At 47.2% G+C, this 24,578-nt stretch overlaps 1 protein-coding gene across 2 annotated transcripts; it reads right to left on the bottom strand.

The window, feature by feature from the left end:
* Nucleotide 1: 1 nt before the first annotated feature.
* On the bottom strand, nt 2-24,107 carry MED26 (mediator complex subunit 26). 2 transcript variants are annotated; one of them, XM_048077849.2, is made up of 3 exons: nt 23,726-24,107; nt 6,120-6,194; nt 2-4,323 (listed from the first exon to the last, which is right to left on the bottom strand). In XM_048077849.2, exons 1-3 carry the CDS (start codon nt 23,798-23,800, stop codon nt 2,629-2,631), a joined length of 1,845 nt encoding a protein of 614 aa, XP_047933806.1. In that variant the 5' UTR covers nt 23,801-24,107; the 3' UTR covers nt 2-2,628. The 2 variants fall into 2 exon arrangements, with proteins under 2 accessions (XP_047933806.1, XP_047933807.1); XM_048077850.2 differs by lacking the exon at nt 23,726-24,107 and adding an exon at nt 23,013-23,272.
* Between the last annotated feature and the right edge of the window lie 471 nt (nt 24,108-24,578).

Raw genomic sequence — 24,578 nt, 5'->3', positions numbered from 1 at the left:
ATACGCACATGGTAAACTTCATTTGAACTTGTTTACAAAATTGACAAAAAAATCACCTTGTAAACTTATTCACATTTTTTTGGAGCTCACAGAACTGGTTATACTAGCATGCTGAAATAAAGATTGTCAAGCCTCATCTCAGCCTGGATTATATCCAAGTGAGTTGACCCTTACAGCAGAAACAAACTAGGTATGTAACAAGATTTAAAGCTCGCATTGTGAGTGAATTTCTCTAGCGATTTTGTACCACTAGGGAAAGGGCTGGGTCCAATACCTGAAGCTCCCTCAAGCAAAGTGAGCATCAGCATGGTCAGTTTGCTGCCGAGAGCCGTAAGTAATTTGAGGGCAGTGATGAACTTATGGCATCACTTGACTGAGCGTGGCCCTTGTGGACCATCGGTTGCAGCAGAAATGTAAGCAACAGAAAAAAAGATTTTTTTTTTTTTATAAAGTGTGCTTTGTCATTTCCTGAAATTTGCCCCATATTCAAAGGCCTCATAAGAGCACAGACCCTGTTCCTAAATAAGACCATTCAAGGAAAGAGGGAGAAGGGGCTGGGGAGGGGAGTAGAGTAAGATGTACAACATTTTTTTTCTTTTTAAATATAAAACAAAATAAGCATTTTGCAAAATGACCATCTTTTTAGCCCTCTACCATCAAATCTACCTTTCTGAGTTGCACGATAACTTTCTGCAACTCTACAACACACTGCCTGACCTCATCAACTGTAGAAGGATAAAATGGAAGTAAACTGAAAATATACTTGGAAACATTTTTTGGTAACCAGTTTTTCAGGTTAGGAGATTTCACGCAGACCTCAGATTAAAGAAATGGAAGCAAACAGACATCAGTAACGTTTCTGAGACACCCACACATTTCAATACCGGTCAAATCACAAAAGCAGTAGGTTTTAACAAGAATGACTTCAAAATAAACCAAACGTTTTCAGTTGTATTCCACGGAATGATCCACCTAATGCATACCTGGTGATGAACACCTTTTTAAGATCATGATTTGACATTGAAGAGCTTGACTTTGCTTTCAAAGGCAGCAGAACTACTGTTGCCAAGGCTCTTCCACAGAGGTGAGATCCAGCACAAATGAGTTAACATCACTAAACCTAGAAACGTTTTTGGTATTGTGTCCCCTCCCCTTTTCCCCTGGACAGAAGCCCAGTACCAGGGACTGTAGAAAACAACTAGTCCCAAATGTTAAAGCAATTACAGTTAATAAAAATTCTTAGCTTTCTATACTGAATTAGGCTGCTTTAGAAATCATTTTTAACAATTAGGAATAATATATTACAAAATTACTCAGAAAAGAGGAACTACGATCTTTTTAGACTTTGAGGTACGTTAACGGTAATTGGGTTATCAGTCTCTAAACCCTGGATGCAACCAGAGTTTAAAAAAATCCAACCTGTGCGACTGAATACCACCAATATACTTGGAAGACATCTTATATATCCCTAACAGCCAGCTGCTTTTGACACTGTCAGATGGGATTCAGCTTCGCCACACTGCTCCAATGGATTCTCAGTTAGTTTGAATCGAGCAAACTTCTAAAAATAAATTAGTTCAGTATAAATAATTCACAAACTGCTTTGTGCAAATTTTTTTTATTTCCACATTTATATCACAATGTGTCCACTTAAAGGACCAAATAGCAAAGTTGCTCCCTTCTGCATCCCAAGAACACAGAAGTCTAGTTACTGTACATTCACTAAGGCTCTTTGTTTTTGCAAATTGCGTTTATGATGGATATCCATAAGGCAAACAATATCTAAAGGAATGGTAACAAGTATATTTCCAGCATACAAACAGGCTTCCTTTTTCCCTCTCACAGTACAGTTACAAACTCGTAGCACCCTCATTACATTTAGATTCTAGAAAAGGTGATTTTCTTTTTTTTTTTTTCCTAGAAGTTTGCAGGAAGGGAAAAGGAGGAAAAATATTTGGCTGGTGGTGGTGGGATCAAAAATATCGTTAAACATCTAGTTTTTGCAGCATTTCTCAGAGACTGGATTTAAACTGAAACCAGACTAAAATATGTGGATGCCTATGGAATGTTGAGCTGAAGCTGGTCGCCCAGCCTGCAGTGCAACACCTGCTGTTTAAAACCCAATCTCCGTACCACATGACTTTAAAAACGCAATCATGTTCAGAGATGTGATACAAATAAAACTACAGTTTTTGCACATTGTCTCTCGAATATCTCACTGCCAAATAAAAACCCAAATCAAGTCAAATAAATAGATGCATATTTTGTTAAGGTAACTTCCACAAATTTTCTCTGTACCTGCCTGTAATAAGATTCCGGCATTCAGAAAGTGCTGGAAATCATCTTCACTTCTTGGGGACTAACACTTTTTTATAGCTGGCTCGCTATAGAGTTTTGAACTCAGTTTATCAACCTTCGTATGCCTTCCTTTGCAATTGTTAGTAAACTGGTAGCAGCATTTCACAAAAGGAGAATTTAAAGGAAAGAGCTGTCAATACCCAGCTCCCTCTCACCCTCTGCTCGTTGGGCCTGTTTGTCCAGGACAGGAGGCTTTCTCCGTGTTTAAGTGGCATAGTGTCTGCCATTTTTGCTAACTGCAGATGTAAAAGCATTTTAGCAAAACTGAACTCAGTCTAGGCAGACATAAGGCAGGATGTTCAATCTACCGTCATCCCCGTGTGGATCTAAAGATATGCACTGTGTCCAATCATACCAGTTACCCTGTGTATCATAACAGCCGTTCACGCCTGGCCAGTTATGTTCACGTATTCTGTTGAGATCATCACTTGTGACCTCCCTTGTGACCCCAGGCAAGTCTGTAGGTTTGCTGTTAGGAGCTAGAACATGAGTCTTTCTAGCCTCTTTTCTAGTGCTTTCCTCCTGCTTTAAATATTCAGACATGAAGTAGTGAGCTCCTGGAGTCTGTACTCCTGATGAAGACAGCAAGCTACTCTGTCTGTTTAAATATGACTGAATTATTTCATTTCTGGATAATTCTTTCCAGTTCGTTTGTTCAAAAGGGCTTTGCAGGTTAGGTTTTTGCTCCTGCTTTTCCGTTTCTGTCCTGTGCTGTTCAGTAAGTGCAGGGATTTCTACCTGCAAAGGATCTTTCTGTGTTAAAGGTTTTATCTGTCCTGTCATGGGATCAAAAGTGAGTTTTCTCTCTTTTAACCTCACAGGTTTCACGCCCCCTTCTGTCACGTGCCCGTCCAAGTTGACTGTATAGTCTCTAGGTCGGTACCTTTTCTTCTTTTTACTATCTGAACCTGAAGCAGCATCGTCACTGTCCATTTTTGAAGTGTCCTGTGAAAAGCCCGTGTGTGGCGTGAGAGATTCCCCAGGATGGGAGCTGGTTTTGCAGCTGGGAGATGTGTGCTGTTGAAGCGTCCCTGCTGTATGCCTGTGCTGGCTTTCAGAAGGTACCTGCTGCTCCTGCCAGTGCTGAGATACCTCAGTTACTGATTGCTGAGGGAACTCCAGTCTTTTTGCTGGCATGGGAGGTGTTGATGGTTGCATCAAGGATGGTGGCGGTGATGGCACCTGTGCAGTATCTAAGAACTGAGACCTTTGAGACGGACTAGGCATCGAATCCTTTGGTGAGTACGTAGTATGCTGCCGAGCAAAAGTATCATGCCTGACATTTCTAGGGCTAAACGAGGAACAGCGAGGACTCTTAGGTTGGTGCGGTCCTGTGGTTTCTTCTGATTTATCATGCTGCTGAAGCACTGCAGTCTTTAATAACGAGGAAGTGCTTGAAGGTTTTACAAGTCCCGGAGAACTGGTGTGAGGTTTTACAGCATTTACTGGAATCTTATTGTGTTTATCATTTTCACTGAGTTCTGTCCTGCTGCTTTCAGGCCCTGCGTGTAGATTTACATCTACAGGACTAGGAAAATTTTCAGGACTACCTCCAATTCCATTCGTTGGAGGGGGTGAAGAGTTTTGTAATACTTCATGACTAGCTTTGGAGACTTTTGGGGCAGGAGGGCCCTGATGCCCATCCCTGTGTTCACCTTTCCTTTTCCGATTTCCCAATTTCTCTGGTTTTGGAGAATTTAGTTTCTGTATGTCATTCCTGCTTTTCAATTCACTGATTGGCTTTGACCCAGCCACGGCAGGAAGCGGTGCTTCTGGTTTGCAGTTGTGAGCACCCCCATTTGCTGATCCAGGTGGATTCGGCAACCCTCTTGGCACTGGTTCGTTCTGGGTTACAGGTTCTATCAACTTTTGCCAATTCCGCAACAATTTCTTGGCACGTTTGGCAAGTTCCTCATTGGATGTCTTCTTCCTCACCTCATTGATAAGCCTCCCAAGTCTTGTTTCCTAGAAAAAAATAAAAGTTCTTTTAGAAACACGTATCATTCTAAACAAAATTCTAATTCCATTTTCTAAGTAAGTTTTTGCTTTTTAATGCTTACTCTAAGAAATATCTAGTATAAAACAATTAAGGTTTAAGAGCTGAATTAGCCTTTTTGGAAGGATTAGCCCACTTGGTCCAGCATTCTGCCACACAGAATGAAACCTACTGTGGGTTTTAAGCCATCCTTTCTTCCTCCCCTGGCTAAAGCACCAGAGCCACTAGCTGTGAAAAACATCAGAAAGGAATTTTTAATCAGCGGGAACCTTGAGAGTATAGGTGAAAGCTCAGATTTGAGTGAAACTGCTGTACCCAAGGCAGAAAAGGTTCATTTATTACAGTGAAACTGAGACCTGCAGAAAGAGGCATGAGGAGAAAATCCAGAATCTTTGCCTGTCACAGTAACACACTGAAAACACAAATCTCCATTTCACAGATCTGACTGCCAAGGTGTGATTTATGTCCTGTCTTCTTCCTTCATGTCCTCCCCCTTCACTCCTAGTAGCTTGAAAGGGTACTGAAGACCAGCTTAGAGAGGCTTTTCTATGATGCCCCAACACGGTTCTGTAATGGGAAGGAAGTGAAGTGTTTGTGTCCAAAGCACACTTGGAAACAAAGAATTCCACAAGTCGGATTACTTAAGAGCAGCACTTCAAAGGAAGACAGACTGGATTTTGTGAGAAATATGCAACATGTGATACATATGTCGAAATGCAACTAGAGTTGACAAAAATCTAGACAGGTTTCAACGTCTCCAGCTGGAAAAAAATCATCTTGGTATTGCACCCAGGATTTACAGAATAGCTGTGTGATTCCCACATGGAATGCATTTCCATCACATTTGGTCCTTTATGAATGCGAAGGTAAACCCCTGGCACAACACAACGCTTTCTGTACTGCTATGCCTCAGAATCTCATCTGTTTTGAGATTTGTTCATTCTGAGATTTGTCTCCCACGTGGCAGCATGGAGAGCACTTAGCACTCACCATCTAAGGCTCACGACGATTATTTCACAGTAATTGTATTTGTGAATATCACGATTCACGTTTCACAGTAATTATTTGCATTGGCATTGTGTTCAGTACTCACTAACAGCTGATCCTGTAGTGCTGACTACTTACAGCATCAGATATCACCTCAAACCATCCTATAGCTACTTGAGTCTTGGGAAAACAGTCAAAGGTTATAAAAAACAGTAGTTAAAAGCAATTTCACGATAAAGATTGAAAACCTTTGTATGATTTAGCCATAGAAGCATCTTTGGGGTCTGTATTTAAAAGTGACCGGAGACACTGCAGTCGCTATCCCAGCTGATACTTCAACTTTTAATACATCTAATCTCATCACAGAGATTCAGGCATTGAAACACGCTGCACTAAATTTAAGATTAATTTTACAGAACGTTCCTTTCTGATTTCAGATTCATTGCTTTGTCACCAAACAACTAAAAAGGTGATCAGTAGCTCAACAAGAAGAGTGGTGATGAATGTGAAGAATTAACAAGTAGCAAGTAACGATTAATGTAGTGCCTTATACAAATAGGAACCAGGCTGCCCAGAACACTGATCTGAATCCAGAAAGAACCACTGTGTACACATTGAGATGTCAGAAGCAGCATGAGAGGGACAAAATAATATCTTAATTGTGAATCTTTTGCAATCAATCTATTGTTTCAAGGAAAGCTCTTATGGAAATGAGACGGGCTGAGAAAGTCCTTTTATGCACACAAGAAAACCAAGTGACGTTCAGATGGTGACATACCTCAAGTGCCTCTTTGGTAATGGGATATTTCTCCAGGCTGGAGATCACTTCCAGCACTGCCACCATGTTATGGATCTGCAACAAGGAAGAAAGAGTCACTTCATGTTTCACGTACATGTCTTAGTTATCAAACGTACTGTAAGACCTTCCACTTTATAATTGCTGCAAACATTAATCACAAAATTGCTGTCACACTGTCTGGCTTTAGGGAGCTGATCGTTCAAAGAATAGGGACAAGGACACTTTACTGACCTAGTTGGAAACTGAAAGAACTGTAACAAACACACACTTACATAAAACTAAATGAAATATTAGCAGTAAAACCAGCGTGCAAATTAGCAAAGTTCTGAGACCCGAGTCCAGGTATTAGTTAATTGTCCTAACTGGAAACATAAACGCCAAGTGAACAAAGAGTAACCAGTGAAATCAGAAACGCAGCATTTATTCTTTTAGGCACTGCTTTAGATTTACACAAGTCACCGCTGACTAATTTTGCTCAAAATACCGGTGCTTCCTGTAGCTACACCAAGCGCCTAAAAGCCCAGGTACAAAGTACTCCAAGTTTCAAACCAGCTGAAGCAAGCTCAGTGCCCAGTAGGTGTCCTCCGCCAGTCGCCCAGCACCAGACAAACCAGGCGTGGGATCCAGCCCCGGCTCCCGAGCAGCCACCTTAAAAACCGTCAGCATTCTGGAATTACACTTCCTGCTATGTGACACTGAGGAGCAACTTCAGAAATTCACTTTACAAAGAGGGTATCCGATCTTCTTTCTGATGGGCTTCGCTGCAACATTTCTGTATGCACAAGGCCCTCCCAAAGGCAGCTGCCATGATCTGTGGATGTTAAACACGAGTGCGAGTTTAATAACTCCTCTGAGAGCACTCAGACGACACAGGGATCCAAATTTCCATGACCTGATACTAACAGCACTGAAAACTGGAATTTCTAATTCACCTTTGTAGATGGATTTAAAAGATAAGCGAAGGAAAACTTGAATCACCGAGCCTCGTTTATTGCTTAACTGCGTTTGTGACTCAACTGGACACGGACTGCAGCCGAGGAAAATCACGCAGCCGGGACCTGCGCAGGGATCCCACGTTAACCCCACGTCTTTCCCGAGCACAGGCAGGCAGCCCTGCTCTCCCCACACCACTGCGAGGTTCTTCGTGTTAAGAAGAACACGAGTTTGTAGGACTCGGCTTTTTCCAACTCATTTCTGCCCTTTTATAAAGTCCCAAACAAAAGCAGGACTGCTTAAGGCTGATGATACGCAGATAAAGCTGCAATGAAACAATCTGCCTGTTTTTTACAGTAACTTTTATCAAATTTATTTTTAAGTCTATATTGGTTTGGAGTGATTGTAACTCAAGTTATAAAATCTTTTTCAGACTAAAGATGAATTAAGTTGTCACGATTCTTTCTCTGCTGAACTGCCATGCCTCTGCAGATGGGTAAAGCCCTACCATCTGAGGCAGGCTTACGTTTTAAAGCACCGATTTCGATGTATTTTGGTATTTAGTATTTTACTTCAGTGCACTGACTTTCTTCACGTCTTGATCCTTGCATCCCTCGCTGCCCAGGAAGGAGGATTTAGCACCACAGTTTAAGTAATACATAGCCCCCCCTTTTTTTTCCTCCAAAGTTTCTAGCTCCGGAGCGCTCAGAATAGCTAATGTTTAATTCTGGGAGTTTCCAGACAAACATTTTTAGACTTGCAAAACATGATACTCTCCCTCTCAACACGTTTTACACTACGAGTTACCTAGGCGCAAGAAATCACTGTTTATTGCACACATCAATAACCGGTACGATTATTTTTGCAGTTACTGGTAATCCCCAAATATTCATTACCTAAATGACAAACTGATGGCAAAAAACGATCATTAGCCTATCAGGAGGTCAAGATGGGGAAAGCGATATGCTCATATATATACACACACCTACAGAAAGATGAAACTGGTCAGGGAATTTCCAGCAACAGCTTTGCCTTTGTTTTAAAATACCTAAAGACACGCATATGGCTGCCCCCAAATGCTAAATCACCTCCCAGAGGCCAGGTCTGTACCAGGAGTGATAGCTGCTAGGCTCCTGCTGCACTCCCTTCCTCTGACAGAGGCATGGTACCAATTAGGAGAGCAAAAGCAGCCTTACACCACTGGGTCTGTGCTGATCGCTCAGCTCCTAGCAGAGCACAAGACAGCGGGTTCAGACTCTTCACACACTCGTGGGCCATCGCAAGCACCCGGCCGCACTGAAGCCATGGCTGCAAGGAGGCCAAACACTCGAACTGCAAGTAGCTTCTCCTATTTTTCCTTCTTTTGACCTTCAGGGAAGCCTGGTTCTCTTAAAAAAAATAATTCAGGCAGGTTCAACAGCTTCTCCACCCTTCTCCAGTAGTTTTGTGCTCTTATCTTGAAACGCTTTATCCAAACTGTCACAAAAAGTTTATCATAAAAATCATCTTTACCTGTTTCAAAATAATACAGACCATGAAATCTCTTGTGGTATAGTTAAACACTATGATGAAAACAAGATGACCTCTCCAAAAGGCCTCAAGTATCATCTTTTCGAGACGAAGGCACCTATTTCGATAACAGCAGTACATCAGTATCGCACAGCAGGGTCTTTACCTTAAACCACCTGTTACTGGCTGCATAAAAATCATATATTGTCACACAACTGACATGAGAACAAAGTTATAGAACCTACCAGGACGTCCTATTTTGAGCAGCAGCAGCAACAACGATCATTTATTAATGCAAGCTGCTATTAGAAATGCTTCTTGGCTACGCAGCGGATAGGCGAAGTACCATACGGCACAGTGGGACAAGGGAGTTTGGCAACTTCTCCTCGGACACTGTGTAAGAGCACAATTGCATAACTCGGTCTCTCAAACTTGCACATCATTTTAGTTTCTTTTTGCCTTTGTCTACTTATGCTGCAACCCACTACAACCACCCCAAAACAAGAAGTACCACGAAACAGCCCCAGGACCTCGTTCGTATTCAGGACCTTGCAGAAAACAACCGAGAAGAATTCAAGCTGCACTTCGATTCGCCCCATGCTGCTCCCATGGTGTGAAGACCGACCGGCACACAGACTGATTCACTCCAAATTTTACTGGAGAACATCTGCTTCGAGTCATCTACAATAATCCTTTCCAGCCAACCCTAATGACAGTCACAGAAAACAAATCTTATTTATTCCATGCAAGCCTCCTGAAGTCATTCAGCCGTACTCCGGAGCTCACTACTGGGATCTCAGATCTTTTCCAAGTTCAGCAGTAAATGTTTTTACTACAGCCTCAGACAAAAGAACGGGGTTCTGAACTCCGTGGAAAAGATCAAACAGCTCAATTTCTCTTCTTTAATTGCCATCTTAACCCTGCTTTCGCTTTTCTACATCGAGAGCAATTCAGTAACTGACTTCAGGGTAGGCGCTACGTGGTGGTTTAAAGGGCTAAGAAGTTTTTTTTTGGGTTTGGTGTGCTCAGCACGCAGCTGCTCCCTGCCGCCTCCTTCCTGGGCAGCTTTACAGGCAGCAGCAAAGCAAGCGGCTGCGCACGAGCTGGCGTCACCGCTTCCACGTGCCGGGGCTGCAGAAGGGCCAGGGAGAGCAAGCAGCCTGCTGGAGGTTTGTTTCGCACCAGGCTCAGCTGCTGCGGGTCGGTTCTCTTCCTCCTGCACCGAGCAGCCTGGCACGGGGCGAGCGCCAGCTCAGCGCCTCCGCTCTCCCCCAGCACCGTGGCCCCGCAGGCGCTCTCGCCCCGCTGCTGCCCAAGGAAGAGCTGCCACAGAAACACTCGACCGTCGTCATTCGACCCCAGCTGAAATCAGTTTTTAAGGTTTTGCAAGGATGCTTCTGAAGATTTTTGCACGACCGGACCACGGTAGATGACAAACCAGATCTGAGCAGTACGGATGAGGGCCTGGGGCAGGAGGACTGGGTGTTTCCCTAGGGCAGGAAAGCCCAAGAGCTAAGCACAAAAATATAAAAAAATTGCCGTGAAGCTGCTAACACAGATTTCTGTCCTACTGGATTCTGGACAGGAAGGTTCTTCTTTGTAATTATTCGCATGAAGTTCAAATAACAGCACTAAAAGGCATCCCTTGACACAGCATCATCATCCGTACGGTCACGTTAGTACCTTCAGAAGTTTCTAAAAGGTATTTAAACCTGGCTTACAACACCTCGAGTCTGATCAATGAAACTTTTCTAAACAAAGTATAATGCTGTTATCCTCCTGAAGTCACAGGTTGTAATAATCAATAATCTGACTCCATTATAAGTATTCTGAACAGACTACACAAACACATCAGAAGATACTGGCTTTGAGAGAAGGTATTTGACATTATACTACAATTTAGTTCTTCAGAACATGCTATCACTACTCAGTAGTTTGCTAGCTTCAAAGGAAGTGCTTTGTTTAGCAAATATCACAGAAATTCTTACAAAAACAAGCAAGAGAAGTGGACCTACGATAGAAGACTCAACAGATCTGTCTTTGATACTGATATGAATCCAGATCTCTATCACCAAGTTGTTGTTTTCTGTTTGCAATTAATATTAAAAATGCAGCATGGTCTACCCAGAGGTTCACGGGGGCATTTGTACCATTTTTGTCTTCCCCATGCCCCTAGGACAGCAGCATTTTATTGGGAGTTACAAGAACTGTCATATCCACGGGTCACGTAAATCTTTAGGCTGGATAACATTAGAGAAAATCCTACATCCAAGGTCGATACTGCTAAAATTGCCAGGAAGGCAGAACCTATCTGAACGCAGGTGTGGCAGCAGCACCACGAGGGATGCCCTCCACTCACGCTCGCTTTCTCCAGAGCAGCGTAGCTCTTACTTACATCTAAGCACCGATTCCTACCCCAGACTGGGGTCTCTAATCAATACCAAACTTTGCTCACGGCAGTGTGTATGTATAAAAGCTATTTGACTGCATTATAATCCAAAACATGGAATAAGGAGTAAGAAGAAAGAGAGCTGCTAGTCACAGTAGGCTTTATTTAAGCACTGCGATGGAAATACAGTAGCAGAGTGTTTATTTAGCACTTCATATAGGACGCATCAGATATCAGACATTAGCAATACATAACATGAACAGCAAACTAAAATGCCATTTATTCAAAGATACAGACCAAACACACAAAGTCAGAATTCAGGTTACAATCTGCTGGTATTTAGATCAGTTCCCTTGCAACTGATCTATTAACAGTTTCCCCTACCCCCAACGTGGCATGGCGCTGTCTAAAGATAGGGTAGAGGAGATACTATTCACAGAAATGACATACCAAAAAGATGACCATGCACTACTTTGTTCATAATTACCGAAAGTGTTTGAAAGTTAGTTTGCATAAACAGAGTTCAAGTATTCCCCGGTATACAAAAGGTATTGTTAAAGGTGGAGGTGTGCTTCCTATTAAAGATCTGCTTTGCTAAATACTGAACATGAATAGATGATTTATGCATTTTTGGGTTGATGACATCCCCTGAGAGCATCTTCTACAAGAGAAATTCACTGGGAGTCCACGCTTTGAAAACTGATCAGAAATGTGTACCGCAAAACAGCAACGAGAAATACTCCTTGGCTACCAAGAGCAGTCACAGAAGTACGGCAAGAACTTATCCTGACCTCTGGATTTAACATTTCCAGGCCTAATTGAAAGATTTAAGAAGTCTGCATACATTTTATTTGTTCTCAGCTTTTATTTAATGGGAAGGTAACATCATCCAGACTCCTCCCCACACATACTTTACAAAGCCAGGATCAAACAAGAGAGTTAGGTCAGACTCCAGCAAGATACCGCTCTGCAAAGACATCAGCAGACCCGAAATATTTCACTCGAGCAAGACACTTTAGCCATGTTACCTTCTGACAGTACATATGCACGTGTGTAAGTTGTACTGAGACTGGGACAGCCAAGGGATCGAGAGGAGTTGGCCAGCAGGAGAACTTGCCCCAGCCCTTCGGAGCATCCTAGGGCCAAGCCCCGAGCAGCCAGTGTGTGCCACCAGCACCTGGGCCCCGTGACCCGCTCCAAGGGGGACGTGGAACCCTTGGGTCTGACCCTGACACCTCCAGGCAGCACACGGCGAGGCAGGGGCAACCACCCCCCTGAAAGAAGAGCCCGTTGGTGGAGTCATTAGAAGGTACAAGTAGTAGTAGGATACAGAGTGGGAAGACTCGCACCCGAAACAATCGGGTCACAGATCAGCAGAGGCACGAGAGAGATCTTCATCTACAGGAGGAGGTCTTGAAGGCAACTAGAGAACTGACAGGACTGTAACACTTCGCTCCATTCATGTTTATTAACCAATAATTGGAAGACATTCCTGTTGCTCCAAACAGGAATAATTGTCAACTTCACCATGCAGCCCGCATACAACGTCGTAAGACTTGTACCCTAGTGCCTACTCCTCGGTTGTATACAGAAGGTAGAAGAGCCGCTGCAGCATGACACCTCAACAACTTCTTTCCCTCTCCCCACCAAAAAAAATTAAAAACACCCATCCACCCCACAACCCACCCAAAACCACCACACCGTGAACCTCGGCAAAACTTTTTGGAGGAACAAGTTTATGAACCTGATTTGAAAAGCCTAGCGACTGAAGCGAAGGTTGGTCACACGAAGTGCCATTAGCTGGAGGTGCACGTGCGGTACAGAGGCATGGGAACAGAGGAAGAAGAGCTCACATCTGGTTGCCATTGGGCCAGCAGGGCAGAACACAGTGTCAACAGCATCTACCACAACAATAGTACGGCAAGATATTTTAGTCTTGTTTTTCCCCCCACGCCGTGCTGATAAGGAACGGCATAGGCATCAAATTCAGCTGGAATTGCACGTTCATCCCGAGGCGCCGCAGTTCAAGAAGAATGTATACAAAGAGGAGTTCAGAGGAGAGCAGCGATAAGGGGTTTTGAAAACACAGCTAACGAGAAAGAGTTTAAGTACTCAGCTCACAGAATATCAGAAAAAAACTAGGGAGGAGACACACAAGGCTTGAAATGAGCCTTCCTATGCATTAGAGCCACCATAAAGAAAAGGGTGATCAGTTGTTTTCACGCTCACTGGCTTAGTTTGCAACAAGACAACTCCTGATTACATATGAGGAACAAGCAGAGAACTACCAGTGCACTCAAACAAGCTCCCAAATAGTTCCCATAGACACTACAGGGCTTTAAGAACAGACGAGACGAACCTGGAAGGAGCTGTTTTACATAGGGGACGTTACTTCAGAGGCGGCGATGGACCACGTCGCCTCCGGACGGCCCTTCCAGCCCTGCGCCCCCGCGACACGCAGCTGGCATTCTGAGTTCTGTCTCCCCAAGAGGATGCGCGCATGTTAATTAATTAGACGAAGCAGTCCGTGTTATAAAGGACTTGCAAAATTCAGCAGCCCGCTACCACCCGTGGCCCACGGCTCGTCCTACCGTGCGGGCCTCCTGGCTGTGCCAGACACGGCGCCGACGTCAGCCCGGCACCGCTCCGGCCGCCGATTGCCACCACTTCAACCACCCCACACCCGCCACTCGACATCCCAACACTTGAGCAACACCTCAGAAATGGCACGGGCCTGCCAAAACAACGCAACTGATTTAATGAAACAATAACAACCACGGAGCTGTTTGGCTTGACCCAGCCCTGTGCATCCAGTGCCTTCTGGTGCAAATACCAGGAGCACACCGAGGCCAGCTACAGATGTATTTAACCCTTTGTGGAACACCACCACGTGTCTTATCAGAACCAGGCTCGTCAGGTGTTGAGCTGCACATCTAACGACTACAAAATAATGTAATGTGCTCACCTGGGTGTGATCACTACAGATCATTTCAGCACAATAAATAACACCCACAGAACCCAGCACTAAACACACGAGCCCTAAAGAAACCCAAACAAGCATCGCGCTGGTCCTGAGGACATCTAACCACAACAATTTTGTCACATGCACGATAACCCTTCTTCCTCTCCCTCCACCTGTACAGAAAGTTTAACCAGATGAATCTTGGTAGTCGCTATTTTATTATAATCCATGAGCTGAAGTCCAAAATTATTGAAAAATTCCAAGAGCCATACAACTAGGTTGCTGTGCAACTCAAGCCACAGGAACTAGTCCTACTTCAACACGAGAGAAATGGGAGTTTGTTGACTATTCAGGCAGAACACCACAAAATATACGGAAAATCCAGCCTTAAAACGCACTCCTTTTTATTTAGAGTATTCTTGGCGCTTCCCACGGCGAGGAGCGAGGCAGTCACTTGGCCCGAAGTCTGTACTTTGACTGTGGTTATTTGGGAAGGAGAAGTCAGGTGCCGCGCACCCAGCAGCTCTCCACTTCACCCGAGCTGCCCGTCGTTATCTACCTGCGTTACCGTAAGGGCAAAGTCAGACACTGAGCTACATCATAAGGACCCTTAAAGGCATCGCCTGGACAGAATCGTTCTGCAGTCACCTGCTTCATCTTAACACACCCCTAGAGAACCAGCGGAGATTTCAGATTATGCAACCCGCATTTAAGGTCTTGATGAGAATGGCTTCAAAGGGTTGAGAGCTTTCTGAAATTCTTAAATATTATGTTAGTTACCCATCCCATGAAATATCTACCTACAGCTGTTAACCTGGATGTAACGCAGGAAAACCCTAACATCACTATGAGATACAATTTTCACTCTTTTCTTAAAAAAAAAATAGAAATCCCCCATTACCGTATCAAAGTACTTTTAAATGTAGCAGACCAATTTTATTCAAAATGCCAAGGAAGCTTCTCAAAGGATTCCTTAAATGACAAGGGAGGCGAAGGTAAGAGCCTGTTGAATACATTGCACGGTGGGATTTATTAATTCATTGGCTAGAAGGGCACGCAACGTGCTCGCATGACTGCTCATGAGGTTTTAAGCATGGTGTGTTTGCTCACAAACCTGAGAAACATACCCTTACAAACTGGGAAGGTTTTAAATACCAAGTCTGGAGAGAAATAAGTCACTATCCTTTCAACAGCAATTACTAATACCGAACGTACGTCAGCACACACTATAGAGAGGTTTTATGGAGACGCCAAAAAAAGTGCAATCAATTTATCGTCAAATTATTGCTCACCGAATCCTAGATGAAATGCTGCTGCCAATCACCCATGTCCAAATACTTCCAGCACACAACCTTTCATCTCCCAGCTCACAAATCAGCGCGCTGCTTGGCTGTAGGATCAGCGCCACTCCGGGGCCAATCGCCCGGTGTGATCCTAACGGGACAGAAGGACCCAGCTCTGCTATCAGCATTTTATCTGTCCTTAAACAAACACCACTCAGAAGCTGGAAGCTGGCCCTCACAACGCCAAGTTTAGTTATTTCCAACCTAGCAGCAGAAGCCTCCATGATTTCCACCTAAGAAAGCCCCGCTGAAGCCAAAGTAAGCTCCTTGATAGCTTGTCTTAAACAGTCCAGCAGGGAAAATACTACATATACTCACATTTTGATATACAAACTCATTATACATGACAGCGGAGGCAAGATTTTTCACGATACAGTCACGTTCTCAATTAGTGTGCTTATTTGCACACAAATCATGACCACCTCACCTTTTCAAATACATCTGAAACATCCCCTCTTGAATCCTCTGCAGTCTCACTATCCTCAGCTCTACTTGAGGGAAGTGTAGTTTCTCCAAGGATGAACAATTTCACTGATGTAGACATTTTCTGGAACATCCATGACAGTTACTTACGTACTTAAATGTATAAAAATTCCATGTTTCCTCCCACCTAATCAACGCACACAGCACGAGGAATGTTATATACTGACTATGCTAACCAGCTCCAAGCTTTAAGCTACAGACACTTGGAGCTGTTTGTAGACAGCCCTGAAGTTCGCTCATCTCAGACAAGTTGTGAACGTGTGTTACCATCTTGGGACAAGCTGCTGTTCCTCCACCTTCCCGAGTGCCGCACTCCTGAAAAAAACGTGAAGACCTACAGTATAACCATGCAAATCAGCACGCGGAGCATCACGAGAACAATACGCGAGGAAGAAGCTCCCCACAGAAGTGCTGGCTGTCAGTCTCAGACAAGATTTCCACCTCTGCACGATCATCTTCACAGCACAAAGTTTCAAAACACACCCAGCTGAGCGTGTTCCTAACTACTCCAGACAGGCTCGGATGTAGGATTCAGAGAATTCCTCTCCTCCCTAACAGCTAAGTTCGAAAACCACTTTGTTCAATCAAACAGAACTAATTACGTTTTCCTTCCAGTGACTCCCTCAATAGAAATTTCTACCACCGACTGTTTGGACACGCTGGAAATTGTATACTTTGATATTAACAATCACACTTCAGCATGCACCACTGCCCCATGAAAGCCGTGCCCCAGAAAACACTGCCGTGCTGTTCAGTTCAGCAGACTGTACCTCAAATTAAAGCAATTTGCTAGCACTTAAATATTTTTCCAAGCACTGAAAGCATGAATTACCTGCAGAAAAAAATAATTTAGCTGTTAGAATACTGAATAAACAAACCTGCAATTACATTAAGGTGAACGTGATGTACTTGCCTTTACCTGAAATATTTCTTTACAGACCAGGCACCTAAGTGGGGCCGCACCATACCACGCGCTACGCAGACCGAAGAAAGTTTACTTGAAGTTATCACCACACACAAAACAGCCAGACAGGGCAGCAGCAAAGCGCTATCAGCCAAAACAGATGTCCGTTTGTTTTTTTTTTAATTATATTTATTTTTTAACTCTAAATCTAATATAGCAGAGTAACTATGCCTTAGAAGAAGCACTTCTTAATCAGTATCCCGTTTCCCCAGTAGGCAGAATCAACTCCTCCTCTTCCTATCCTGAAGAAAGAAAACTCACGGCAGCTCCTTGAAGACACTGGAAGAGGATCTCCCCTCCCAGGGTACCGGGAGAGAGCACTTCAGTTGTTCTGGCACTACTTCGATCAGGAGCCAAAGGTGTCAGTGACAGCACCATTACGCCAAAAGCTGGTACCAAAAACGCCGGAGAGACGCAAGAGCCCACACCTGATGCACTCCTAACCCAGGCTCACCCTTAACTTGGTTCCACAAAAGGTACCAGAGGACTGACAAATTCCAGTTTCTCTCCCCAGCCCAGACTTCAGAAACACGGACTAAGCTGAGGGTCTTCACGTTTTATAAGCCCCAAATTGGGTCTCTGCCCACTCGGGAGCTCGTGACAGCAAATATTTTCCCTCCCTCCCACCCACGGCAGTGCCAGGCTGCAGTGCCTTGGCAGCCGGAGCCGCTCGCGCTGCCAGCCCCTGCAGCTGCACCCCACGGCCTCCCACCAGCTCCAGCACCTCTGGGACCCCCTGCTCAGCTGTCCCGGGGCTCCCCAACTCACCCGGGTTCCTTCAGGACCAACCTAGTGCCCCAGAAAAGCTCACTCCGGGGTCCCAGGTGCATCGGTGGCTGCAGGAACGCAGCTGCCCACGGTCAGAGCTGCTTGAAAAACCGCAGCCTCAGCTCCCCTGCTGCCTGGGAAGTCAGGTTCAGCACAGCTCTCCTCCTGGAAGGATGCACACCTTGCACGTCAGCTGCTTTTTCCACGCCGCTGTTTCACCGTGACTGGGAGAAATTATTCCAGATGTTTACCCTACCTACGGAAAGTCGGTTCTCCTGTTCAGTAAAACGCTCCACGGTTCCACCAAGAGAAAGAGAACTGTGTTACAGCCGTTTCCCTCCCCACACGTCTTCCCTGAGTGACTTCAGTGTCCGAATCACAGGTCCGCACCTGCAGACAGGCGCTCGTCGCGAAGCTTGGCTGTTGGGATTTAAACAGCCTGAGCCTGCACCACCCCGGGCTGCCACCACCCCACCCTCACCTCTCCTCGCTGCACAGTCCCCACCAACCTCTGTGCCAAACCCACCTCTCCCGAGCCACGAGGAGCCAGAGGCAGGCTTCCAGGGGAGCCCTGAACAGGCAGAGCGGGGCCAGGTGGGCTCCTCCGGCTGCCCCAGCCGAGGAGGGAGCAGGAGGTGGGGAAGGGGAAGGGGATCGGAGCCGCTCTGCTGCCGGGAGCAGCTCCGCTGGCAGCTCCGGCTTCTGTAAGCGTGCGAGTTTAAGCCAAGACAGTTTAATTTTGGGTTATTTGAAGCATTAGCCACTGCTGTAAAGTGGTTTACTCTCCAGTTGCAACGCTCACCGAGAAACTTCCCCCTGGACATCCAGCAAGAAGCTGCCCAGCACTTCTCCCAGGTCCACGTGCCTGGCCACCGCGCTGCTACACTGCAACAAAAAGGCAGGAACAACTCCGGACACCTCCGAACCACCCCGTAAAGACTCCACAACCGAAACTTGACCATAAGGCACCCGCTCTCATCTCAGAGCAAGCCGACAGGCGCGGTTAACTCCTCCGGTAAGGTAACACCGCCTCTTCCCCGGCAGCCCCAGCCAAGCTAAGGCAGCAGGGGAGCACGAGGAAGCGAGCGGCGCACCGCTCTGTAGCCTCTGAACCTATTTAAGCACTTTAATACCCATTCCTGCTGCCACACCTGGGCCAGGACTACTCACAGTGCACCACGAGTTGCATCAGGTAATTGAGCAACATCACAAACTACCAAGAACAAAAAAAAAAAAAAAAGATCCTTTTCCTTTTTTAGCCCAGATCAATCCCCGAGTTCATTCCACCACACGCTCCTGCACCAGCACACGTACAAGGGGTGTACGTAGCAGGAATAAGAAGTGGGTGTTATTTAAATTGTCACTGCCGCCGAAACAAACATTCAAATTACAGTTTAAGAACAAATGACTACTGCCATCATCACCGCAACCTGTGGAGTTTCAAGGAATTAACAACGGGAAGGCAATTTTGGGCATTCCCAGTGTGGGACCCCCTCAACCCAAACTCGCTGTGACTTTTGTTCCGCTCCGATTCTGTCCTAACAGCCTCAAGCTTTGTGACAGCGCTGCTGCAATGGGTACAACTGCAAACGAAAAGCTTTTAAGCACCCCAAAAAACCTCTCCAGAAGTCACAGGCTGTACGGCCACCAGTGACAAGTTGCCCAGGACCAGCCAGGGAGCTGCACAGACAAGCGCTGCCTCAGACGGGTTAAACCCAGTATCCATGTGAGCATCACAGGCACCGGTGGAATATACTTCCAGCAAGCACAAAGGAAAACAAAACAAATTAGTTTGCAAGCTGCTTCGGAAAGGGATGGGGAGCAAAACTGCAGGGCAAGGCCAAGAAGCCAACAGTATCTCCACCCGCAAACCAATGCATGAAGCGAACTCAGCTGTTGACAATACAGAGCATCAAAAACCTCATTTAGAGTTGTTTAAAATTACCGAGAGACCGAATACATTGGGACTTACTACAGCTGACACCAAATCTTTCTCTGGAACCCAGGACCGATGCGATAACACCACTCCAGACTCTACACATCAGGGAATCCCACAACCACCTGCTTGTTTCCCCACACACCTGACACAATCAGCTGCCTCGATGCACAAAGGGAGATGTGGGATTGCTTCTTGAAACAGGACGAGCTACAATAAAGAAGCAAAAAGTTGGGAGAGGTACAACAGGTTCCAGTCTCTTCGCACACCGCAGCTTCCTTAAAACTGATAAGCTCATTAAGGGCCTCGCAGAAAAGGATAAAGCTAAAGCAAAAGCCATGCCTAGTCTACTTTCGCCCACACAGCACTTCCCTGCATCTAGAGAAATTACCAAGACCCTCCCGAAGTGAAGTACTGCCTCCCTTCACCCCCAGCATTTATATTATTAGAGCGACGTCTGGCACCTTCTCCCGGAACAAGCTCTCCTTTTTAAAGTCGATTCTAGAAAGTGCATTTATCGCTGATGATAGAGGCTTTGGTTTCTAGACTTCGGCAAAGCAATCGATACAGACAACGGCCATGGGAGCGTCTTTATGCAACTCATGCGACAACTGGGAGATCACCGTGGGCCAACGCACTAAACCTAATACAGCACACAAACCAGTTTATTTTTTAATAATTCAGATCAGGGACATCTCCTGAAGGTCTGTGCAGCAAGGCCAGCTGAGGTGCTGCACCCACGGCAGCCTGATTCACAGCCAACACAATCCCCACAGCGAACATCCAGTGGGTTGTTACTCAAACCAAAGCTAGGTTTGCATCACAAAGCAGTATTAATGGCAAATAATTAAATTATTGTCTAATATTTAACATGCGAAGACTGCTACATATTCAGGACGAGGAACCATTTAATTGCAAGCGCAATTCTAAGAGCCAGTTGGAAGCGGCAGGCTTTCCCGCAGAGCAAAACCGAACCGATCTCATTATTCCTGACATCAGGTAATAAATTCCCCGAAGAGCACGGAGCACAATTTAACAAGGCAGAGGTGTTCTGCTTGGTGGAAGTGGTGGTTTCTCCGCACAAAGAACCCGAAGGGAAGCGTCGTTCCTCCCAGAACCAAGGAAATCTCCTCTACAAGACCTCACACAACTGCCACAGTAAGGTGTCGGACATTTCTCCAGCTGGCGTTTCTCCCAGGAAAAGGATTTTCCTGCAAGGACATCACATCGTGTGGGTGCTAACACCAACCTCTTTCCTCCGATACGAGTCGCGGTGCGTTCCCGCTAACCCACAAGCTTTGGAAGGAAATCGATGTTGATACTTAGTGTTTAAGCCATGCAGCAGAAGTAGTTTGCCCATATGGTTTTTTTGATGCGAAAAGGCTGAATAAACGAAGACACGAAACCAGACATCCCGGGTGGCTTCCAAGATGATGTAATTTTTTTTTTAAATAGCTTATTTCTTATAGGTCTCACTTGAAATAGAGGTTACCCATGTAAATTGTGAACCAAGTGTGCGAAACTAAGTTATAAATATATTCGGCAGCAATTACTAGAAGAGGTCTCAAGTGCTAAGTGCTTGTGTACAATTAAAGCATCGCTCCTGAGTCAGCACGGCTTGATGCAGCAGTTAAAGATGAACAATTGGCACGGAAGATGATTTCTCAAAGCAAGCAGGTTCTGAAAACTTGGGAAAAGATTATTTTGGTCAGTTCAACAACACTGATAGGGACCTCAGACTTATCTGGGATTTGTATGTACTCCGAAGACCTTTAGAGGCACACCGAAATGGATATCCACATGGGTGGAGGGGCTTGGAGCAGAGAACACATCAGGGAAGCTTAACCTGATTGTGGGGTACTATTAGTTTAAGCTATAAAGAACTGTAACCCCCCTCCTCACCCCCACAAAACCAGACCGCGTTTTCGCACATTTGTCAATATCCGTGCAATTTTCACCCCTCCTCCTCCAGAAACACACGCACGCTCACACCGACAATTACATTGAAAATCCTGAAAGAAATCCAGGCCTCAAAGCTTGACTTTCTTGGTAAACAAGGAAGTCAATCACAATAATGAATACTCTAAGTTTGAACGCGACCACTTCTTTTAACAGAAGATTCTAAAAGCCAGAAGAAAGTAGCCACAATTTTCCATGAGCACCAAGAAGTGCCGCGGCTCATACCTGCAGTGACTTCGTCCTGTGGGAAAACACCAGAACGGTTCCTTATGCTTCTGCACTGGGACTCAGGTCAGACTGAATTCAAAATCTACTTTTAAGCGCGTTCAAAAAGTCAGATTTTTCTTCCCTTCACAGAAACGGTGTGACAGATAGCTTTAGCTACTGTTTGCCATGCGTTGTGTGCGCTTTGGAGAAAAAAAAATCTGAGCTCTAAGCCTGCACAATGAATCTCCACACCACCTCTGCTCTCATTCGAAGAAGAGGTTAAAATGGAAGACAGCCCCCTGCCTACAGGCGTTTCTGAACAATGGGCTGATTTTTCCGCCGCTAATTATTGCCCTGGATAAGTATCAAGTATGTAGAATTATAATTTAACATACATTACTCCTAAGCTTATGGGGCTACTGACCTGCAGGAAGCTCAGCAGAGCTGCGGGCTGATGCTTGAACTTCCCCCTGCAGACAGCTGCCTGGTTGTTTCTGGTCCCCCGCATCACAACCAAGCTGCAAGCACTTTCGCAGCGGAATGTAGGGTTTACGTATGGGGGAAAAGAAACCATATCCATCACAAAACGCACTTCCTAGCTGCTTAACTGCACACAGCCAGAGCGTTTCGGAAAGCAGCACCAGAAGTAGGGTAACCTGTGCCGCCAGCAGTCTCGAAGTTAAGGGAAGCCAGAGACCTGCTGGAATTTTATGTAACTGGGTTGACACTTGGCCTCACAAAGTGAAAAAAATCTGCAGCCACAAGAAGAGAACCCTGAGCAAACAAAATTCATGAACTGACATTTCAGTGAGAACTGAGTTAAAGTACTGCAAACTCAAGCAACTTTGACATTTAAAAGCCCACAATTACCGTGATAATTCATTACTGTTACTCGAACATGCGATATCGCCGCTCATGACAAATGCGCATCACAGCAGATTACTAAAGAAGTTACAAGGTCAGGGTGATTTTGGGTGATTTTTCTTCCGTTTTCACATCGCACACAAGCCGCTCCAGAACGTTTCCAAATGGCAATAGCTTTATTAGCTACTTCAAGGCTGTGATATACATCTATTATAAAAAAATACTTATTCAGAGAGAAGCAGGTAGGAGTTTAATAGAGCCAAAATACCATTTTGTACACCGAGCCTCCTGGAATACCACGCACGCACGCATTCAGCCTGACGCACCCCTGGCTGCCCCCACGACAAACTGCAGATGGCCAGGCCAAACGCACCTTCGCGTCCTGCTGCGGTGCCTGCTGAGCTAAGGCTACAGAAATCTGACAGACTGCAGGCTCCGCAGCCCTCTCACCGTAATAAACACCTGAGCGGAGAACTGCTTTAAAACGCCAAAAAAAAAATAAAAGGAGGAAATAACGCTTCGGATAACTGCATCGTATACATGAAGGCCACTTACTGGTGAAACACATGCCGACTTCTGTGCTTACACTACATCCCAGAAGGAGCAGATAAGCTCATTAGCGCTCTGCAGGGAAGGATAAAAGCGAAGACCGACACTGCCCGGTGCTGGAGCAGCTCCAGAGCCCCGACTCCACCGTCGAGGCCCTCCGGGTGTCCCCCAAAACCCGGGGCCGCCTCCCCGGCCTGGTGACTGCGGCTGAAGGCAGCGGGGGGCCGAGGAACAGGTGGGCGCCCCCCGGCAGGTCCCGGCGGCTGCGGGAGCCCGGCCCAGAGCCCCCTGCAGGCCGCAACCGAGCCGCGGCCTGGCGTCGGGAGGCCGCCGGGCCGCACGCCGCATGGCCGGGCACCTCCGGCCGGCCCCGGGGGTACCGGGAGGCGGCGGGACGCGGCGGAGCGAGGCCCGTTGGGGAGCTGGGGGGCCCCTCCGGTGTTCCCATGGAGGAGGAGGAAGGGAACGGGGGGGGGCGCCGCCGGCAGCCGGAGCCCCCCCGGGTGCGAGCAGGGCGCTGGGGAGCTCCCCGCTACCGCCCGCAGCGGAGGCTTCCGGTGCTCGGGAAGAGCCCGGCGGGAGGCTGCGGGGGAGCGGCCCCGGGGGGACCCTCGGGAGCGGCGGCGGCGGCGGGGGGAGCCCCGGGCCGGGCGGCCGCCGCCCGCCGTCTCCTCGTTGCCGGCTCCGGGAGCCGCCGGGCCCGGCCGGGCCGTACTCACGTTGCTCTGCGGGTCGATGGCCTGCAGCAGCCGGTCCCTGATCTGCTGCGGGGAGGGGGCCGGAGCCGCTGTCATTGCCTGGGCGAAGCGGGGCGGCTGCGGCCGGGGCGGGCGGGCGGCGGGGCCAGGCCGGGCCGGGGCGGCGGCGGCTCCTCACTCGCCGGCGGCGGCGGCCTCTTCGGGGAGCCGGAGTCGCATGTTCGCTCCCCGCGAGGCGCGGGGGGAAGAAGAAGAGGCGGCGGCGGAGCTCGGAGCGGGGACAGAACCGCGGCGGGCCGGGACCGGGCCGGGGCCCGCCTGCTGGGCTCCGCTCCGCTCCGCTCGGGGCCCAACTCAACTGTGGGCAGGAGCCAGCCCCGCGCAGGGCACCCTGGGACACGCCCGACGCCGTTACGCACGGCGCGCCCCTGACGTCCCGCCGCGCGCAGCGCGCGTGCGCGCGGGGAGGGAAAGTGGCGGTTGAGGGGGGGGCGGGGCGGGGCGGGAGCCCGTGGGGCTGAGGGGAGCGCAGCGGGGCTGCGGAGGGCGGCCGCCGGACCCAGCTCCTCACGGGGCGTCCCCGCGGCTCCCAACGGTAGCTCGAAGCCTGTGGGCGAGGCCCCGCGCGTCGCAGAGAGGCGCGACGGAGCTCTGTGAGGGCAACGGCTGAAACGGGGGGGGGGAAACGCCCCAAATATGGGGGAAGTTAGAACGCTGAGGGGAGACCTCGTTAACGTGTGTCAGTATCTGAGGGGAGGGCGTCGAGAGGATGGAGCCGGTCTCTTTTCAGGTGTGCCCAGCGACAGGACGAGAGGCAAAGGGCACAAACTGAAGCCCAGGAGGTTCCGGCTGAATATGAGGGGACACTCCTGTG

This window comes from Anser cygnoides, chromosome 27 (assembly GCF_040182565.1).
Source record: "Anser cygnoides isolate HZ-2024a breed goose chromosome 27, Taihu_goose_T2T_genome, whole genome shotgun sequence".
NCBI lineage: Eukaryota > Metazoa > Chordata > Aves > Anseriformes > Anatidae > Anser > Anser cygnoides.
The sequence above is the reverse complement of the archived record's forward strand: the minus strand, read 5'-3'. Positions and strand labels throughout refer to the sequence as shown.